The following is a 20,766-nucleotide window of genomic DNA, read 5'->3' as shown; positions in this document are numbered from 1 at the left end:
TCCTCTAACAGCAGGGGAAGTCCCAGGTGGCCACAGGGACAGCAGGGACCTTGTCAGCCCATAGGAAGGAAATAGCACAAGGGGGGGGGTGCATTAAGTGCTTATCTCACCATCAGCCTCAGCAAGGTAATGGAAACACTGCTCTGTTCCAACCGAGACAGAGAGTTTAAAAGGAGAAGAATAAATCAAACAAATCCTTACGGCTTTATGGAAAGCAGACCCGACCTGTCAGAGTGGCTTTGATTACAGACATTATTTTGGATGGCCCAGCTGCTGCAGCCATCCTGTCCCGCAGGCACTGCACTTAGATCTCCATCCCCTGGGGTTATCGATCAAATGGAACGAGGAGCGCTGCAGCATCAATAAAGCTTGGGTGAACACACTGGAAAGAGCAGCGTTGCTGAATTCTGCTCAGTGCAGGGCTGAGGTATCACCCCAATCCAGCACCAGGCTCGGGGCAGAAGAAGGCTGCAGGGATGGGAGCAGCATCCTTAGACTTTCCCGACCCAAAGCATCCCATGCGTGAGGTTTTTGACAATGGGCCTTTCCCAGTCCAGTGAAACTTCTTCATTTTCCTTATGTTTCTCTTTCTTTTCCTTAATGCAGGGAAAATACCATCACTCAGGAGTTATTTCCTGTTTGGAAACAACTTGTGCTGGAGAGGGTCCAGCAAAGCCTGTCTGAGATTTCCCCTTGGCCACATCCAGGATAATCTGTGCTACTGAAAGCAGATCCTGGGGCAGCACCGTGCAATGCTGTCACCAGGGTAGGAGTGGGGGCTCCATATGGCTTGGCAGTGAGGTTTCAGACTGTCCTGCTCAGCCAGAAGACCTCAGGATGTGGGGATGAGATGGGGAAAAGGGATCCAGGGAGTGAAAACAAAGACAGGAGCCTACACCATCTCAGCACCATCTGCTTCCCTTTGCTCCCTGGGCTGGGACAAGATGGAAGTGGAGAAATTAAACCAGTGTTGGGCTAATGGTGGGATGAGACACAGAAACACAGAACATCCCTTTCCTTGCACCCTGGGATATCCTACAGTTCCCTCACTGCACCCTACACACATACACTCCATCACAGCAGTCTGGGAGATTTCTGCAGCCAAAAGCTTGAATCTGATTTCTGGGAAATAGGTTTGGAGAAGAGAAACCAGAGGGACGCAGAAGTACGGGTGGTCCCACTATGGAGATGGCCACAGCATCCTGTGGGGATGATCACAGCCTTGACCAGTGTCCACAGACTTGAGATCTGTGCCAGCAGGGACTCACATCTGTGTACATCTGCCAGCATCTGGAGTTGTCTGGGCTGGGGGAGAAGGGGATTTGGCACAGCTGTAGGCAGGCAAAGACCACTAGGGAAGCCCAGTCTAGTCTTTGCTATTTCCCAGCTCATCGTGGCCAAGAACATGAGCTGCTTCTCTGGCCTTGGGGATAGGAAGTGGAAACACCTGCCCAGCCTCACCCAGCCCCACAGGGCTCCAAAGTCCCCTGAACTAGCAGAGGGCCATGCATGTGCCTTCTGCATCTGAGCAAAGGCTATTTACTTTTTAGTAAACTTATTTTATAAATAGGCTATTTTATTTTTATTTTTATTTTTATTTTTATTTTTATTTTTAGAAAAGAGTGTCAGGTCTGGGATTGGACATTTGCCTCCCCACTGAGACACAAATCAGTGGGATGCAAAGCATTACTATGCTCCCATGGACTGGCAGCTTCTGCCAGCTGTGATGTGTGTTGGGAGCATGCCAGGCTGTGTGGGACCCTGCTCAGCTCCAGACACTGCCCTGTCCCATGCACCCCTCCACGGCCATACAACCTGCCTAGGGATTGGGGTGCAGAGCCAAACTGGGGGAGCAACATGGCCACCAGCCCCAATATTGCAGGAAGAAGTTTAGAAAATCCCAAGCCCCTCAGAGTCTGAGAGCAGGTTTTTCCTCCTCAAACTGTTCTGGGAGGGGAAGGATATCACCCACTCTCTGTTCTTTGGGACACGTCCAGTGACCAGGTCCTCCCCCTGTCCACGCAACTACTGACCTCATGGGAGTCAGCACTGCTGCTGCTCCATAAAAGAAGCCCAGCAGTCCATCCCAAGCAGAAGGGAGAGTGAAGCAGCCCGCAGCCCTCCTACAGCCCGACATGGCCAAGGCAGCTGGGGCGTTCTTTGTCCTCCTCCTCCTTACTGCGCTGTGCTGCCAGAGCCTGGCCCAGAGTGAGCGCGGCCACCTGCGGGACCGGGGATGGGAACACCAGGGAGAAGGGAGGGGTGCATGGGGTTTGCATCATGCAAGGAGGCCGGGATGGGAACTGGGGGCCTTCAGGCTGAGCTGAGCTCTCATTCTCCCCCCAGGAGCCCCAGCTGTGCCTGACAAGTGCTGCTTCAACTTTCATACCAGAAGGATCAAAATGGACAACATCGTCGCCTGCTATGCCACCAGCCCTCAGTGCCCACACCGAGCTGTGATGTGAGTATGCCTGCCCCCCTGGTGGTATCAGCATGGCAGTGAGTGGGTGCTGCTGGAGGATTCACTGCCCTCAGATCTTCTGGGTTAGGAGACTTAAATCCATTTCTTCTCTCTGCACAGCTTCAAGGTGAAGAATGGCAAAGAGATCTGCACCCCAGCAGACAGGATGTGGGTGAAGAGGTACCAGCAGAGGTTCCAGGTCAGCTCCTACTCCATCCCCAGCTAGAAGAGCCACAATAGCAGCATAGGGCCCTTGGAGGCAGCCTTATCACGGAGATGGGGAGACCAGGAGCAATGCGAGTCCTCCCCGTCTCAGCCCTGTGCTATGCAGATAAGCATCACTCACCTCCATGTTTTCTTTCCATTTATCCCACTGTGAGATCCTGGAGCTCTTAGCATCACTGTGCACAGATTTCCGTATCTCCTGCATCTCTCGCTCTTCTCCACCCTGAGACCATGGCTGGACTGGGTCTTAGGCAGGGGACAACTGCTTTGCATGTCAGTGTCACTGTGCTCCTTGGGCTTTTTGCAGTGCAGGGGTTAATAGGGAGTAGCATCACTAATGCTTCTTATACAGCACTGTAAACAGAATTAAACTCAACCTTGTGTATGCAAACATCTGGCTGTGCAAGTGTCTGGGGAGCAGAAGAGTTCCTGCTCTTGGCTTGCTTTGGGTAAGAAATGTCAGCTGTGAGAGCTGAACTCAGTAAAGGGGTGGGAAGAGATGATGTTGTGGTCACTCTTCTCAATTCCTTTTTGGAAGAATCTGGGAGTACATAGAGTCAAGCAGTGTCCACATGGGACCTGGGGAAGCCATCTGCAAAAGGGGCAAGAAGTGAGCACATCTCTGGGTGCCAAACCTGAAAAGAGGGGTCTTCCCTTGCTCTTCATCAGCCATCCCCAGACAAAATTCAACTTGAGCTGCACAGTTAGGCCCTGGTAACAACTCACATGCCAGGGTTGCCTTGAGGAGATGCAATGGCCATGGCCACTGATGTGGTCACTGTGATGGGCACAGCCACCACCATGGCTGCCATGACAAACATGGCCACAATTACAGGTTTAGCCACCACTATAGGCACCATGATGGACACAGCCACCACTATGGGCAGCACTACGGGCACAGCCACCACCACCATGGGCACCATCATGAACATGGCCACCACTACAGGAAGCACCATGGGCACAGCCAAAACCATGGGCACTCGGCACACAGCCATGGGGTCTGGGGTGGGCTGGCCTGAGCTTGGGTGCAGTCAGTGCCAAGCCAGTCACCTCAGCAAAAACTGCAAGAGCAGCATCACAGTCAGGATGAGTTTTGAACATAAGCTCACTCAGGTCTTCAGTGAGCATGACTATCATCCTGTGTGGTTTGTCGGTGGCAGCAGCTGAACCCAAAATAGACTGCAGGCTGCTACGCATTGCAGCAGCACAGGACTGTGCTCACCAGACTTTCCAGAAGCCCTCAAGCACCATAGGCTGGGTGTGAAGAGGGGCCGGAACAGCACCAGCCAGGGAGAGGAATTTCCATCCCCCAGTTGCCCTTTAGTAATAGCAACAAGTGGTTCTTCCCCTGGGGAGAGTCCAGAGCTGTCATGGAAATCCTGGACAGGGGCTATATAATGCTGAGGTACAAGCAGGTAGCACTCAGCAGCACCAAACCAGCAAGAGCTACTGGTTCCTGGAGCTGACAGCCACCCAGAACGGACATGAAGATCTACTCCTTGGCCATGGTCACTCTGCTGCTCGCAGCTGTCTGGACTGAGAGCTGGGGCAAGTCCTGTAAGTACCAACACAGAGTCTTAACCCACGTCCTGCTGCAGGTTTGGGGATGGGGATGGGGGAATAGGTTCAGCCCCTGCTTCTGCTGTGGACTTAAGGTGCCAAGGGGTCAACATTGGCTTGGAAGATGTTTGCTAATAACGCTTGTTCCTGGGGATTTCTTGTCAGAGAGGAATATAGGGGCAAACCTGCAGAGCTGGAGACATGGCAGGGATCCTCATAGTGGGGGAAGTGGCTGGGGTCAGGCATGGCACCAATCCCTTCCTCCTCTCAGTCCGCAGCTCCTACAGCTCCTGCTGCTACAAGAACATGTTCATCCAGAGGGAAATCAACACCTCGCTCATCCGCAGCTATCGGGAAACACCTCCAAACTGCTCCCGCAGAGCCATTATGTGAGTCCCTTCATCCCCAGCCTTCATCCCCAGCCTTCCTCCCCCAACCTCCCATGCCCAGCCTTTCTCCACCAACCTTCCTCCTCAGTCTTCCTTCCCATCGCACTCCTCGCCCTCAGCCACCCTGCCTGTGCTTTCACTTCCCACTATGAATGTCCACAGTAAGCCCCTCTCAGGGTGCTATATGCTGAGTTTTATCCACATGTTCCTCCTCCTCTCAATGCTTTATTTCAAATCTTCCAGCAGCCCCTCATTTCAGCAATAAAAATGGGAAGGAAACCAAGGTTTACAAGGGATTTAAGGCTACTAGAAGTCAGAGTTTTGGGTAATGCTAGGAATGATGCTGCAGGGTAGGGGAGGACACTCCAGCTAACCCAGCCCCTCTACCCACAGCGTGGAGCTGAAGAAGGGGAAGAAGTTCTGCGTGGACCCTGCAGAGGGCTGGTTCCAGCAGTACTTGCAGGGAAAGAAGCTGAGCAACGCCTCAACATGAGCTGCTACCAACACCAGCTCTATTTCTACATACCCTGCCATGACCTGTCAGTGCCTGTAATGTCTCATTAACTTACGGAGCCAGCTCTACCTTGTCCCCCTTTGTCCCACTTCACACTACTGTACAGCTCTACTGAGATTCAATAAAACTACTTGCTCTGACCTGCACCTGTGTGGCTGTAGTGAGATATGAATCCTGCACTGGGAAAGAGAGGCTGTGTTGGGGTTTGCCTCACTGTGAGGACCTGGGAACAGCCCAGAAGGCATTAGGAAATGTGAAATCAGAATGGTGAAGGTTCTGTACGCCCTCCAACAGTGTAGACCCTGCCTGGGTGTGGGCTTAAGGGTGCTCTGCACAGCTGTTCACTCCATGCAATGTTGATTTTGGCTGATGTTGGAGAAACGTTGGGTTTGAGGGGATTCACTGCAGGGTCAGTGCAGAGCAGACAGATGGGTTTCATGAGGCGTCAGGAGCTGGCCAGTCCCCACTGGACACTAAAGCAGAAACTGAAAGCAGTGGCCCAGTGGCCAGCAGTTCCCCTTTCGTAGCTTTATTTCTCCATTTCAGTAAAACTGCAGGAATTCTAAGATAATTTCCTAGTTATTACGTACTCATCTTTTGTTCCTCGAAACCCTTCCGTACCCAGTGCCTGGGGATAAAAGTGGCAGCACAGCAGAGGCTGAGCATCGTGCAGAGCAGAGACCTGCAGCCACCCAACTCCAGCCCTGCTCACTGTGCCAACGTCCTGCAGACCATGAAGGGCCCCGCAGCCATCCTGGCTGCTTTGCTCCTCCTGGCCCTCTGCTCCTCAGCTGTGGCCCATCTGGGTGAGTCGGGTCTCATTATGTACCTCTGTCTGGGTGCCCGTTCCTCCCTGGGAGCCCCATTCCCATGGATGGGACCTTCATGGTGGGCTGTGGGGGACTGCCGCCCATGCTGGGGCTCAGCCTTGGAGACGGGGTCCCTAGGGGTGTCCTTGGGGGATATGACATCAGGGGGTGATTGTGTGATGGGAGATCCTTGTAAAGTCCCAGGTAGGCACCTGTGGGGTCTCACCAGGGCTTTGTTTCTCTCTCCCACAGATGACTTACCCACAACCTGCTGCTTCTCCTATGTTCCACGTCCCATCCCACGCAACATCATTGCTTCTGCCTTCCCCACCAGCAGCAAATGCCACCTGCCAGCAGTGATGTAAGTATCCAACCACAGCTGGGGTGGTTGCAGTGTGATACCAGGACAGTATCCCACAGCTCTGAGTGTGGATGGGAAGGGATAAGAGCATGGCTGTGGACATGTGGGTGCTGCCTGCAGGACCAATCATCGTGTGAACCTAACGCTGTTTTTCTCCCTGCAGCCTGGTCACCAAGAAGGGGAAGGAGGTATGTGCAAACCCTGAGGAGTCCTGGGTGCAGAAACGCCTGGAACTCTTCCAGAGCCAAGAAAACTGACCTTCTGTGGAATTATAGAATCATAAATCATATGGATTGGAAGGGGACCTCGCAGCACACCCAGCTCCAGCCCTGCTCTAGACTCTTGAACCCCCCCCCCTCCCTCCCCCAAGCTCAGGGTGCCCAGGGCTCATCCAAGCTGGTTTGGGCATATCTGGGGCACCCACAGCTTCCCTCCTATCCGTCCCACCAATGCTAAGGAAGTGAAAATACAGAGATGATTCAGAACACATCAAAATGCTTGCCAAAGAGTCAGGAGCTCTGATGCCTAAATAAAATTCCTGCATTTGAAAACACTTTGCCTCTCTGTTGAAGCCCACCACCAAGCAGGAACAGCTCCATGGAGGCAGCCAGGTGGCAGATTTAAGGATACCCTGCACAGCTGTTCCATTCATGTGATACTGATTTGTTTTGATGTCAGATGGCAATGGAGAAATATTGGGTTTGAAGGGATTTGAAGTTTGTTTTTCTTTCTCAGCAAAGAGCATGGAGTTAATGCTGATGGCTGCAGAAGGAGGGGTGCCTGGTGGCAATGAGGATATCAAAGTGGTCAGCAAATTGCTGTCAGGGATGAAGGAAACTGAATCACGTGTGTTGGGCACTTGTCACCAAATTCCCTATAACCCAGAAGAGCATGAAAGCACAGCTGCTTTTGAGCTTGTGGTGTGCAGTGAGGATGGAGCAGCCTCCGTCCACCCAACTCCCATTGGGGCTGCAGCCATGGAGCTCCACATCCCAGCCTGGCTCTCATTGCAGGGTGAGTGCAGAGCACCAGGGTTGGTGTCACATGTGCCCCACTGGGCACTAAAACAGAATCTGAAAGCAGTGGCCCTATGGCTGGTGCTTCTCCTTTTTGCAGCTTTATTTCTGCAGGGGTTCTGAAATAATTTCCTAGTTATTATGCATTCATATTTTTCCCTTGACACCCTGTACACGCCCAGCAGCCAGGGAATAAAAGTGGCAGTGCAGCAGGGGCTGAGCATTGTGCAGAGCAGAGCCTTTAAGCCAGCTAGCTCCAGCCCTGCTCCCTGTGCCCATGTCCCACAGCACCATGAAGGGATCTGCAGCTGCCCTGGCTGCTCTTCTCATCCTGGCCCTCTGCTCCTCGACTGTGGACTCCTTTCCTATTGGCAGTAGTGGTAAGTCGTGTCTTACACTTTCCTCTTGGGGCAGGAGGCACTGTCCCTACTTGGTAGGGTTCTGGGTGCTGGAGAATCCCCATCCCCATGGCTGGGTCCAGCATAGCGCTGAGCGTGGGCAATTGCCACCAATGCTGGTGTTTAGCTTTGGAGATGGGATCTTCTGGGGGATATGACATGAGTTGAGGGTAGCTGATGGCAAACCCTCAGGGAGCCCCACATACAGCATCTCACCATGGCTCTCTTTTCCTGAACCCACAGATGACTTCCCCTTAAGCTGCTGCTACAGTTATGTGTCACGTCCCATTCCTTACAAGCTCATTGCCTCTGTCTATGCCACCAGCAGCACCTGCTCCCTGCCAGCAGTGATGTGAGTATCCAGCTGGGGTTTGGAGTACAACACCACAACTGTAACACACAGGTGGTCAGGAAGGGATGGCAGTGTGGTTGGGGACATGTGGCTGCTGCCATGCAGACCCAGCACCCCATTGCCCCAGTGGTGCTTTTCTCCCTGCAGTGTGGTCACCAAGAAGAAAAGGAAGATATGCACAGACCCAAAGCAATTCTGGGTGCAGGCACTCCTGGAGCTATCCAGAACAGAAAAGTTGCTCCCCCATGCTGTGAAGGAAGTGAAAACACAGAGATGATGCACAAAACATCAAATACTTGTTAAGGAATCAGGAGCTCTGACGCCTAAATAAATCCCCTTGCATTAGTAAATTAGGGATGATGTGGTTTATTTGCTAATACCATCTTCAGTCCATATATTTCAATGACCTGTGAGTTGATGTGTCTCCAACTCCCTGTTGGAGCTCATTGGCACCCATCAAAGCCCCGTGGGCAGATGTGGGCATCCCAAACCCGCCTCTCAGGGCCCCCAGCACCCCGAGGGCACTCACAGCCCCGCAGCCACTGCGCCTTGCCAGCCTCTGAACAACGGCCTTGCTGGTTGAAGCACCACAGCGGAGTTTGCTGATGTGCCGGAGCACTGCAGGGCGCGACACCACCACCGCCACGACTCTCCTGCCTGCGCTTCCCTGCTGAGCTGCTGCTTCCTCTGCAAGAGCGAGCGATGGGAGCCCAGCCAAGGTGTCAGCACCGTGGAAGATGCCACTGCAGGGAGCTGAGACCAAGGGTTTCGATAGTCCAAGTCATTTCTCTTGGCATCGAAACTCCTAACTCCTAACTGTGACTGCTCATCTGATTGTGACTGCTGCCCAGAGAGGCTGTGGATCACCCATCCCTGGAGGCCTTCAAAACCAGCTTGGATGGAGCCCTGGGCAACCTGGACTGGACTGGACCTGGAGGATGGTGGCCCTGCCTGACACAGGAGGGTTGGAACTTGATGATCCTTGGTGTCCCCGCCAACCCAAGCCATCCTATGATTCTACCATTCTGTGTGTCAAACTACTGTTCCTTTAAATTGTTTTCCTTTTCATTTCAAAATAAATTTTTAATTTAACATCAATAAGCTAAATTCAGTAAGTGCTCTGTTGAAGAAGGCGCTCCTCTTCAAGCGCTCTGGTGCCTGAGTGTTCTGCTGTGCGCCAAGCCCAGGGGCACAGCACGGAAGGTCAATTTTCTTGGTTCTGAAAGAGTTCCGGGTATTTCTGCACCCAGGACTCCTTGGGGCTTGCACACACTGAGGCGTCCTTCCTGCCTGCACTTTGCTGTTGCTGAACTATTTCTCGTAAAGACACCCCAGCCAGGATGCCACCATCACCCCACGGGGATGTGCTGAGGTCAGGACTGGCCGTGGGGAGCTGAGCCCACCCTGGCAGGTGGAAGCACCATGGGATCCCGACGGGAACTGTGACAAAGGGCTTTGAAAGTCCATATAGGAGACAGACAAAGGGGTTTGATAGTCCAAAAACTTTATTTAGGCATCGGAAAAACTATGACCATAATGGATTATTATGTCGTGATATCTTTTAAATTATTTTTGTATTTTTCATTTTCTTAGAAAAAAATATTTAATTTAACTTAAATAAGTTAAATAGAATAAATTCCGTATTGAAGACAATCCTGTTCAAGTGCTCTGGTGCGTGAGTGTTCCTGTGGGCCAAGCTCAGGGGCACAGCATGGAAGGTCAGTTTTCTTGGCGCTGGAAGAGTTCCAGGCGTTTCTGCACCCAGGACTCCTCAGGGTTTGCACATACCTCCTTCCCCTTCTTGGTGACCAGGCTGCAGGGAGAAAAACAGTGTTAGGTTCACACGATGATTGGTTTGCAGGCAGCACCCACATGTCCACAGCCACATTCTCGTCCCTTACCAACCACCCTTGAAGATGTGGCATGATGCTGTTGTGTTACACTGCAACCACCCCAGCTGTGGTTGGATACTCACATCACTGCCGGCAGGCGGCATTTGCTGCTGGTGGGGAAGGCAGAAGCAATGACGTTGCGTGGGATGGGACGTGGAACGTAGGAGAAGCAGCAGGTTGTGGGTAAGCCATCTGTGGGAGAGAGAAACAAAGCCCTGGTGAGACCCCACAGGTGCCTACCTGGGACTTTACAAGGATCTCCCATCACACAATCACCCCCTGATGTCATATCCCCCAAGGACACCCCTAGGGACCCCGTCTCCAAGGCTGAGCCCCAGCATGGGTGGCAGTCCCCCACAGCCCACCATGAAGGTCTCATCCATGGGGATGGGGCTTCCAGGGAGGAACGGGCACCCAGACAGAGATACATAATGAGACCCGACTCACCCAGATGGGCCACAGCTGAGGAGCAGAGGGCCAGGAGGAGCAGAGCGGCCAGGACGGCTGCGGGGCCCTTCATGGTCTGCAGGACGTTGGCACGGTGAGCAGGGCTGGAGTTGGGTGGTTGCAGGTCTCTGCTCTGCACAATGCTCAGCCTCTGCTGTGCTGCCACTTTTATCCCCCAGCTGCTGGGCGGGCACAAGGTTTCAAGGAATAAAGATGAGTGCATCATACTAAGGAAATTACATCAGTATCCCCAAATTTTGCTGAGTTGGGGGTGGAAAGGAAACAGTAAAAGAGGAAGCATTGGCTACAGGGCCATCTCTTTCAGATTCCATTCTGGTGGCCAGAGCCGGAAGCCCTGTGCAGGGCTGTTCTGCTCCCATGGCATGGACACCCATAGAGACCACTGCTGGCAGGAAAGCACTGCCAGAAGGAACATCTGAGCTCAGCCACAGTTCTACGAGTAATACCACTTTCCAATGTGCCCCATAACAAAGCATAGTAGGAATACTAAGTCAGTCTGAAACAGTGATTGAACACCTGGTGGGAATGCAGGGCCAACCCAGCAGAGCTCAGGTGCAAGCAATTCACCTGAGTGACTGGAAGGCATAGAGCCAGGATCCACCCCTTCCCAGATTGTATTTAAGGGTTGGCATTGCAGGTGAGGGTATCTTTTGTTGGAGTTTCCTGTGTGTTTCATGTTTTCTGTTGGTAAGTTGCTCTTTTCTTTTGTTTTTGTGTTTGTGGTTGCTGGTTTTGGGCTCGTTCTCGTTTGTTGTTGTGAAAGACTTTGTCTTCATGCTGTTTTCATCCCCCTACAATGTTATGTAAGGATTCTGTGTTGGTTCCAGAATGGTGTGTTGTGCAGACATTGATCTCCAGCTCTTTGTTGAACTTCTAGAAAAGGAAAGATGGTATAGGGATGAAGTTGGATTGACCTGAAATTATTGGGGATGTTGGCTTTATTCATTTTGATGTTAAAAGCTGCAGGCTTATGCTGGGAATCTTGCAGGTTTGGAGACAAAGGCAGCCCATAGGAAATGAGTTTTGGTCACTGTATGTAGGCTGTAGCCCATCTGACTGTAGGACAGATAGAGGGCATGCACTTCTCTGCCTACAGATATTAATTTTGGCTCTGGTCAGTGAAATTGTTGCAGTTCCTGCTTGTTCACTTCTTGCTAGTATGGGTAACTTCATCCTATTCCACTTGTATATGCTGGTTTAGCATCCCAAATAAAAGTAAATACTTTAGTTTCAGGGAGGAGATGTGGCCCTGGGGTTAGGAGCTGAGAGAAGAGAGAGTTCTGCCAGAACTCTGGGATCAGCACATCACAGCTCTGTAGATGAAACACTGGCAATCGCAGCATGACCAAAAAAAGGGACAGCACTGGCAATTCCCAAAGGTAACCCACAATGTCCCTGTGGACACACATCCAGAAAGAACTACAGAACTCAGCACTTCCTCTTCTTTTTTTTTTTTTTCCCTTTTTCCATTCTTGCCCTTGCTGACCTGTGGGTTTGTTGCCACCACTGATCCCAGCCTTTACCTCCCAACTCTCACTAGAGGTGACTAAAACCCTTGTGCTCTGAAGAGGTTGACTCATGCTGAGTGCTGGTTGTGTCCATCCTTACACCTCATGGTAGAGCTATGGTCCCCATTCACGTTTAGGCTCACAGCAATTGCTATGGCCCTTTGCTTATTGTGCCTTTCCCTGCTGTCAGATCCCTGCCATGAAGGGTGTACTTCAGAGCTGGTTCAACAGGATAGGATGAGGAGAAGAAATTGGGATTGTTTCCTTTAGAAAGAACATTCTAGTCAGGGAGGTGGTGGAGTCCCCATTCCTGAAAGCTTTCAAGAACTGTAGAGATGTTGGATTTGGAAAAGTCCTCTCAGATCCCCAACCTTAATGACTCAACGATTCTAAACCACCCCCCACCATCCAGGAAGAGCCAGGCAGTGCTGACCCAGCCTCAAAGCTAAGGACAGAATAATCTCTCCAGCTCTTCTCAGCTGCCTACATTACAACTGCTTCTAACCTGGTAGTGACACTGGAGATCAGAGCACCCTTTGTGTAAACACTCTTGAGGTTTAGAGTTTAGTCAACAGAAACCACCTGTTTTTGTGAGCCTCTCTGCCTATAAACATTCACCCACCCCTGATCACCAGCCACCCCCTTGGCATCTCCCCTGACCTCCCAGGAGTCACAAGAAGTGGGAGGAAAGACATCAGCATGCAACAAGCTGTTATGATCAGGACAAGAAGCAATTGGTGCTTGGAACAGCTGTGAGAGTGGGATCCTAAACCCAAAGCAGGGCTTGGGATCCCATGGGGAGTAGCCCCAAGCCAAGGTCCAACTCAAATAGAACTGGGTCCCAAGAACATGTGTGGAAATGTGCAGTGACACTGGGTGATGCTGGCTTGGGAGGATGAGCTATGCCTTCCCAGGCAAAGAGAAAAGATAAAGAGCTTCCCAATGCAATCATTTCTTTTCTGGGATAACCATAGAAAATCTGCCATCCATTATGAACCTTAATCAATCTCAAAACTACAAACATTCATTTTGATGGAAATGGTAGGAAAAATAAATAAATAAAAATTTCCTCTTCACTGCAGAAGTTGTTGCCCCAGCTTTCACTTCTTCATTTAGATGAGAGTCGAATGGAACTTCTTACTGGATGCTGATGAAGAAGTTCCTATTCTAACTGGAAAAGAGGATATTTCGATGAATTACACAGAATTGCAGCTCAGCAAAAAGTAGAAAGCTTGTGTTAGAGTGTATTTAAGGAATTTTAATATAAGGAAGTGATCTAAAGGGAGAGTGAAGAAATGACTTATGGTTTTAATTCGCCTGTGGTAGAAGACATCTGTATTCATATGACTTTCTAATGTGGCAGAGAAATCAAAAGCCAGTGTGGAGAGAGAAAGAGAGAAAGCACAACTTGATTTCTCATTGGGAGCACTTCCAAGTGAAGATTTCAGAATAGCTGCTGGGGGCACAGCAGGGCAGAAAACACAGCTTTACAAATAAAAATGCAAAAAAGGTAGCTGAAGATGAAGTGCCTTTTGTTAATGTGAAGGCAGGTCAAAAAAGTTACGGTCAAATATGCAGCACAATTAAAAGTGTTGTAGCAGCAGATGGGTGCATAGGTGACCAGCCAGATCTATGGAAAGAGGAGACAACTGCCTTAGTGTGTGATTGGCTTTAGGAAACCTTCCCCAGCTCTGCATTGTTTGCCCAGAGGAAAATGCCCACTGGTTGATGAAAGTGGGATGTATTAATGGCCACAGGTCAAGGCAGAGGAATATCCCTGCACCTCTTCTGGGAGATGCTGCCAGACTTCTGGACCCCTGTGCACTGCAGCTCTCCTGCCCTCACTGTGCTCCAATATGGGACAGAAGGAAACACAGAGCAAGGAAACCACAGGCAAGAAGAATTGAAAGAAACTGCCAACACCGCAATCCTGTGCAAGTGCAGTGAAAGCCACGCGTTATGCAACATCCGTCTGGGAAGCAACACTTGTCATTGATAAAAATTATGCAAAGAAGTCCCGTGGCTGGAGGAAAAGGAAAATGCAGATCAGCCAAACGGCCTCGCCCTGCAGTGAGACGCTGCTGACCTTCTCATACATCGTTATACAGAGAAATCCAGCAAAGCTAAATTCCTGAACCAATTCCTGCTGATATTTTTCCTTTTTATTTGAAGCCTTGGATGCTACCATCACACTCAGGATCTTGTGCCATGCCCTGTAGAGACCCACAGCAGGTATTTTTCTATGGTCCTAAATCCAACTCGTGGTTGTTCTCCCTCCTTGAGTCCACTCTGAGCTGAAAACACTCAGTTCCACAGCCAGGGGCATGGGGACCCAGGACTCAAGTATCTCTTGCTCCTTGAACAAAGTAAATACGCTTAATATATAAGTACATATAATTATGGGAAATGAATGAAACACTTTGTGCAAGGAACAAGTGTTTATATAAGAAAGAAGGACCCTACTTCACATAAATATAAATACATACCCTCAACAAATAGCAGGATTCTGAGCACAAGGTACAGCAGAACACTCAAGTCAGAAGCTGATTTGCCAGCCCCCAGGCAGCTCCTTGCCACAGTGTCAAGCTTTGCTCTACCCCGCTACCACCAAGCAGCCCCCACAGTTTCCCCTATGCTGCCCCACATCCAGCTCTTTGCCTCTTACAGCTTGCGCCTGGGGTCCCAAATTCACCCCTGCAGTCAGGTGGAGCAAAGCCCTTGGGCTGCTTCTCTGCAGCTTTGGCTCTGCAAGGGCACATGGACTCTGGTCCCCCTCAGTTACAGCCCTATAGCTCTTCTGTACAATTTGGCTGAGGCAGCAGCTCTCAGCACTGCCCCTGCAGAGATCTGCCCACATGAACACTCCATTGGGACATTAAGAGGGGAAAAAAGTCTGTCTGCAAAAAGCAATTTCAATTATGAGTTTGCAGATACTGAGTATCCTCCTGCACCCAGACACAGATTGCATAAGCTCCAGTTACATTAAAATGGGCTAAAAATAAAGTACTATCTAAACTTGCATAGCTGAGGTTATCTCGTAGCCAGGCACGTGCTTCAGTCTTTCTTTTCTGCTTTGCCCTTGATGAGACTTTCTACCAGTTCCACGTTCACTGTGCCTTGTGTCAAAATATCTCTTTTTGATATATCATTTCTTTCATTAAATTGTTTTAACCGCATCCCTTTCTTCTCCTGCATGAAAGGGTAAATAATCAGTGTCGAATGATTCTATTTAAGCTCCCTTCATCTATTTGCCCCACTCTTTTCAGTCTTTCATCTTCAAGTCTCTGAATGCTTTCATCACCTGCCTCAAAGCCTTCTGTGTCGGCTGTATCCTTCTCTGAGTCACAACGAGATGAATGTGGCATTCAGAGATCATCCCACTGGTTTCTACAACAACATTATGGGATTTGGAGAATTACTTTCTGTCCTATCCTTCATGCTTTCCTATATGTGGATTAATCCTCATACTTGGGGCATTGATATCGTCTCAAGAAAATAAGAGATATTAAGTCCTTTATTATTGATCCTTGATTTTAATCCTGTAAAGAACTTGGCCCAGAGAGGTTGTGGATGGCCCATCTCTGGAGGTATTCAAGGTTGGATGGGGCCCTGGGTGGCCTGATCTAGCAGCTGACCATCAGTGTATGGCAGGGGGTTGGAACTAAATCTTTTAGGTCCCCTCCAATCTTAGCTATTCTATGATTCTATCATTCTACTATGATTCTAACATTCTAAAGAAAATGGCATTTAGGTGAGAAGAGAAAAGGAAGAGAGATTTCTAAGTTACGTGGGCTAAATACTCAGGATGCAAATATCTTTAAAACCTGGCCATCTTCTCCTAAGCAGCTGTAATTCTTTTGACCTTAGGTATAGAAACCAGTATTTCAAATGACCCTTGAATGCATTTGCCAACAGTGACCATCCAGCATGTTGCTCAGTCATAGAATTGCAGGCTCACAGAATCACTGAAGTTGGAAAGGATCTCTATGATCATCCAGTCCAACCATCTACCTATCCCTAACATTGCCCACTAAACTCCCTTAAACCCTAATCTTCTCCAACCCTGACTGATGGAAATAATCTTGTATTTTGCAAACATTTGCCTTCCATTGAACTCATCTTCTCCAGATCCTCATGAACTGCACAAGATGTGATAAATCAGCAGCACATCACGCACCGACGCTAACCTCATCACTTCCTTTTATAAGTTCACAGATATCTGCAACAAAGGAAATGCAGTAGATCTCACTTGTCTGGGCTCCAGTAAGACATTTGAGATGGTGCCACACAGTAAATTATTAGCTAACGAGGAGGAGATGTGACTGGCATACATAACGTAACGTGGGTAAGAGAGCTGCCTGAAAGGAGCATGGTAACAGCTTCAGCTGGAAGTGGAAATGCTGGACTGAGGGGAGGGTTACCAGTACAGTTCCTTGAATTTCTGTGTCAAAAAAAAAAAAAGATTCTGCTTAACATTTGCATTAATGATCTTGGCACAAAAAGCAGAAGAACGCAAAGGAAATTTGCTGATGAGGCAGAATGAGATGCTATCATCAATCCAGGAGCGGCCAGGATATCACAGAGAAAGATTACAATGACCTTGAGGACTGGAGTAATGGGGAAGGATTTGATTCAGTGGTGCAGACTGTACAACGCTGCTTCTGGGAACAACAGAGGGCAAGAACAGCCATCCCTGTGCTGGAGCCCATGGCAACGTCTGGGGCAGGGAAAGACCCATGCTACAAATTATAGGATTGGGACAAGGCCCCAGTGTTATACAGCATGAGAAGAAGCAAATGCAATGAGCTCGGGGTAGGGACTAGGAAACAAGGGGTTCTGGCTGATCTGAGGGAAACCATCACAGAAGCCAACACCTGGGTGGAAAAGAGCTATTTCAGCTAGTGAGCACTGCTGGTATAATGATACAGGGCTAGAAGCTGGCTGTCAATGCAAACAGGTGGGAAATTACATTTTCACCTGGAAGCAGGCAGTTTCTCAGATGGTCTTCAGGTGAGCAGGACAGAAAATGCCATCACCGTCCTGATGGACACAGTCCTGTTGACTTTCCTCCTGAATGCAGGCTGATTATCTTTAGGCCTGTGCACAGCTGCCTTTTGGAGCCCTATTTTAAAAGCTGTCCCTAGCCACAATGCTGTTTTGAAGTGAGAAGTTCCATGGGGCCATACCAAGTCAGTCTGTTATCCCAGGGCAATTGCTGCATTCACTTATTGTCCTCCAGAACGGGAGGTGACTTTGGTGGTTATCTTCTCCAAATCATCTCTTGTGAGTCCCTCAGAGCTTCCTAGGCTGATTCTCTGGTGAGTCAAAAGATTCTTACAACACTGCTTTAAATGATCAGTCTATTTCTATTGAGTTCCTCTTTTTTTTTTTCCTGGAATCTCCCTTCTAGGCTTACTGGTACATTATTTCAGGGTTCAGCTTGCATGCCTTTCCCCTTGCTTCTCTCATCCCCAGGATGCAGGGCTGCGTCACAAGGTTATTTAATGGTCTCCCACTTCTATGCCCCCAACCAGCACCCACAGCGTTTCCCTACTCCCTGGCCAGCCATGAAGCTCTCTTTGGACAGTCTCTTCCACTTCTCAGCTGCAGAGGAGTGTTTTTCCATAGAATCATTAATGTTGGAAAGGCCTCTAAGATCAGCCAGTTCAACCATCCACCTACCACCAATACTGACCACATCCTTCAGTGCCACATCTCTACAGTTCTTGAACACCCCCTGGGACAGGGACTCCCACACCTTGCTGGGCAGCTATGCCACTGCATCACAGCTCTTTAGGGGAATAAATTGTTCCTAATATCCGACCTGAACCTCCACTAGTGCAACTTGAAGCCATTCTTTTCTTTCCTTCCGTGAGCCTCTGAGGAAGAGCACAGGGGGTTACAACCCATTGGGCAAGCTGTTGCACCTTGTCTTTACTTTTAGGACCAAGTTTGAAGTAATGGCGGACATCAGCCCTTTGCTACCCCTCAGAGGCAGCTCCTTCCTGCTGACCTCATGCCATACCCCTGCTGAGTGTAACTCTGCTCCTACAGAATGACACCTTCTCCTCCCAGGAGAGATGTTGCTCCTGATTCAAAGTGTTCTTTGGTGTGAAAGCTGTTCTTTACCTAATCTCCATGCAGCCCCAGGGCTGGGCTCCATGTTGCTGACCCTAGTCCCACTAAAATCATAGAATCATGGAGAGGACCTTAAGGATCATCCATTTCCAACCCCTGCTGTGGGCTGTTTCACCCTGCCAGACTGCCCAGGACCCCTTCCACGGCCTTGAGCACCTCCAGAGATGTGGCACCCACAGCTCCAGGCAGCAGTGCCAGGGCCTCACCGCCCTCTGAGTAAAAAATTTCTTTCTAACATCAAATTTGCCTTGTAGGAAAACAGAAAGGAGAACCAAAGAGTGCAGGAAACCAGAAATAACAACACATAGCTCAGTGTTTCACCTAGACCCATCCTTCACCCACAGATGTGCTATTAGGACTAATGCCATATGGCCATCGGAGCAGGCGTCGCTGTGCTGCTTTTGCCCTGCACACTCATGCAGCACTTAGAGACCACCAGATATACAGATGTTAGTGGGGAAAGGTGTCTCAGTTCGGATGTGCCTCGTTTCAAATTTCTCCTGATGGCTGGAGAGCTGCGCTGTGGGTACCAGGCCAGTCCTGCTCCATGCCAACCCCACAGCCCATCCCTTGAAGGAATAATGGACAAGCTGGAGTGGGCTCACACTCAGACTCAATTCCACATTGTGAACTTGAGATGAAGGAGAGGGAATTGCTGCTCACAGAGGCGAGAGCAGGGTTACTACAGCCTGTGTGGCTCAGCTGATCCCAAAGGTCTCTTTCCAAGGCCTGATTCGTGGGTTTACATTCTGAGATCTTCAAGCATCTTTGTGACGTGACATTCAAAGTAGGGGTGCCAGATTAATGCCCTTTATCTCTTGAGGTTTAAACATGAGTGCGGGGATGTTTGGGTACAGAAGGACACAGGGAGTTGGCAGCCACCTCCAGCAACAGAGAGAAAATTCTCAGGCACAAGAAATAACAACAGATCCTGCTGGCTCAGAGTGCACATGGCTAGACAGGAGTGAGGCAGCAGCACGGCCTCTGCTGCTGAAATGAGCTGCAGGGCTGACAGCCTGCTTGCAAGGAAGAAGAGGAAGAAGCCTGAGAGTAATTCTGCAACAGCAGCCAGCAGAGGCAGGATGTGAACTCATCATGCTGCTGATGTCTGGGCTCCCTAAAAACTGCAGCACAGGGAGGAGAAGGTCAAGAGATGACTCAGGAGACTGCAGCACCCACCTTGTGGTGCCAGGTTAGCCCAGCAAGGTGAATACAGACCAGCTGATCTTCACAACTGGGTGAATCAGATACAGAGAGGATATGGTGGCTCTGAAGATGCTGAGATGCCTCAGCACAGTGGGCTCAGGAGTGAGGGCACACACACAAGTGGCACTGGCTGGGGGACAGCAGTAATGCCTCAGCAGATCAGGCAGGAACTGTATGCAACCATTGTTTGCTAACACTGGATGAAGTCTAGTGACAACTAACCTGCACTTCTTCACTCCTACAGCTCAGATCAGGAGCAACCAGCTGAGTAAGAACATGTGGTTTCCTATCTGTGCTCTTAATGAAGGCAGGGAGAGCCCCTCAGGGTTAGAGCAAGTGGTTTTTCAGGGAAACAGAGAAAACAGGGCTGTAGAAAGTCTTCAGCTTCCACGCAGAAGATAAAGGCTCACTCCAGGAACAGACTTCCTCACTCTGCTTGGCATTCCTTCCCCGCTGCTATATTTTCTTCTTCCATTTCTGGTTTTAGTACAACACTAGAATATCACGTCTTAATCAGCATGTTCAGTTTGTTCAGTCTTCCTTGTAATAGAATTAGAGAATCACAGAATGGTTTGAGAAGGAAGGGACCCTTAAAGGCCACCTGGTCCCACTGCCCACAGTGCACAGGGATGCTCACAGCCCTTCAGCCTGACCCCAGGGGTCTGCAGGAATGGGCACCACTCCTCTCTGGGCAGCCTGTGCAGTGCCTCACCTCCCTTACTGGAAAAAACTTCTTTCTTATATCCAGTCTAAATCTCCCTTCTGTACGTTTGAAGCTATTTCCCTTTGTCCTGTCACAACAGACCCTGCTCGTGAGTTTGTCCCCCTCCATCGTACAGCCCCTCCTTGGTAGTCCTTTATGTATTTGTATACTGTTCTCAGGCCCTCTTTAGATCACTCATGATGTTTCCATGCTCTGCAAATTTAACAGGCCTGCACTTGTTTCAAAGAGCACTAATGAAAATATCAAGCAGCACAGGATCTGTGGGGTCCCACAAACTTGTGGCTCACTCAGAAGATCCATTTTCACCTTCAGAAATCCATTTAGAGATCCACTCAGAAGGCCGTTTTCAAAGTTAGATGATGACAATCATGGAATCATAGAATGACTTGGGTTGGAAGGGACCTTAAAGACCATCTGGTTCCAACCCTCAGCAGCCATAGCCCCTCCAGCCCACCCTTGGTCTCCTCCAGGGATGGGGCACCCACAGCTTCTACAACTTCTGACACAATTACGTGTCAGGACTATTAGAGGATGTTTCTGCATCACTGGGAGCTGGCTCATAACCACGGGACTAAGCTGTGCATGTAATAATCGCTCCTCAGACTACAGCACTTACACATTTTGAATTCCAATCAAAAATTATGACAGGTTAAACTCCAGGAAGAGAACAACAGCAAGCTCAGGTTGGTGTGGAAATGTAGAAACTGGCAGACACTGTCAAACAGTAATGTAGGGTCTCCTGGTT

General features: G+C 49.7%; 5 protein-coding genes and 1 long non-coding RNA gene across 6 annotated transcripts; 5 read left to right on the top strand and 1 right to left on the bottom strand.

Annotated features, from left to right (window-relative positions):
- Positions 1–2,087: 2,087 nt before the first annotated feature.
- Positions 2,088–3,440, top strand: LOC125703051 (C-C motif chemokine 3-like). Its single transcript, XM_048967027.1, has 3 exons — positions 2,088–2,208; positions 2,347–2,461; positions 2,582–3,440. Exons 1-3 carry the CDS (start codon positions 2,136–2,138, stop codon positions 2,685–2,687), a joined length of 294 nt encoding a protein of 97 aa, XP_048822984.1. The 5' UTR covers positions 2,088–2,135; the 3' UTR covers positions 2,688–3,440.
- Positions 3,441–3,448: 8 nt separating this feature from the next.
- Positions 3,449–5,764, top strand: CCL1 (C-C motif chemokine ligand 1). Its single transcript, XM_048967028.1, has 3 exons — positions 3,449–4,243; positions 4,518–4,635; positions 5,029–5,764. Exons 1-3 carry the CDS (start codon positions 4,171–4,173, stop codon positions 5,126–5,128), a joined length of 291 nt encoding a protein of 96 aa, XP_048822985.1. The 5' UTR covers positions 3,449–4,170; the 3' UTR covers positions 5,129–5,764.
- An 18-nt stretch (positions 5,765–5,782) lies between these two features.
- LOC125703053 (C-C motif chemokine 3-like) lies at positions 5,783–7,333 on the top strand. Its single transcript, XM_048967029.1, has 3 exons — positions 5,783–5,955; positions 6,211–6,319; positions 6,483–7,333. Exons 1-3 carry the CDS (start codon positions 5,883–5,885, stop codon positions 6,574–6,576), a joined length of 276 nt encoding a protein of 91 aa, XP_048822986.1. The 5' UTR covers positions 5,783–5,882; the 3' UTR covers positions 6,577–7,333.
- Positions 7,334–7,345: 12 nt separating this feature from the next.
- On the top strand, positions 7,346–9,121 carry LOC125703050 (C-C motif chemokine 3-like). The gene is made up of 3 exons (XM_048967026.1): positions 7,346–7,715; positions 7,977–8,085; positions 8,233–9,121. The coding sequence occupies exons 1-3, from the start codon at positions 7,613–7,615 to the stop codon at positions 8,360–8,362; spliced, it is 342 nt and encodes a 113-aa protein (XP_048822983.1). The 5' UTR covers positions 7,346–7,612; the 3' UTR covers positions 8,363–9,121.
- A 357-nt stretch (positions 9,122–9,478) lies between these two features.
- LOC125702937 (C-C motif chemokine 3-like) lies at positions 9,479–10,876 on the bottom strand. Its single transcript, XM_048966829.1, has 3 exons — positions 10,425–10,876; positions 10,061–10,169; positions 9,479–9,898 (listed from the first exon to the last, which is right to left on the bottom strand). Exons 1-3 carry the CDS (start codon positions 10,648–10,650, stop codon positions 9,805–9,807), a joined length of 429 nt encoding a protein of 142 aa, XP_048822786.1. The 5' UTR covers positions 10,651–10,876; the 3' UTR covers positions 9,479–9,804.
- A 226-nt stretch (positions 10,877–11,102) lies between these two features.
- Positions 11,103–17,660, top strand: LOC125702789 (uncharacterized). Its single transcript, XR_007380704.1, has 3 exons — positions 11,103–11,132; positions 11,674–11,824; positions 12,144–17,660. It is a non-coding gene; the product is annotated as an uncharacterized LOC125702789 (long non-coding RNA).
- The last annotated feature ends 3,106 nt before the right edge of the window (positions 17,661–20,766 follow it).

Source organism: Lagopus muta, chromosome 20 (assembly GCF_023343835.1).
Source record: "Lagopus muta isolate bLagMut1 chromosome 20, bLagMut1 primary, whole genome shotgun sequence".
Classification (NCBI taxonomy): domain Eukaryota; kingdom Metazoa; phylum Chordata; class Aves; order Galliformes; family Phasianidae; genus Lagopus; species Lagopus muta.
The sequence above is the reverse complement of the archived record's forward strand: the minus strand, read 5'-3'. Positions and strand labels throughout refer to the sequence as shown.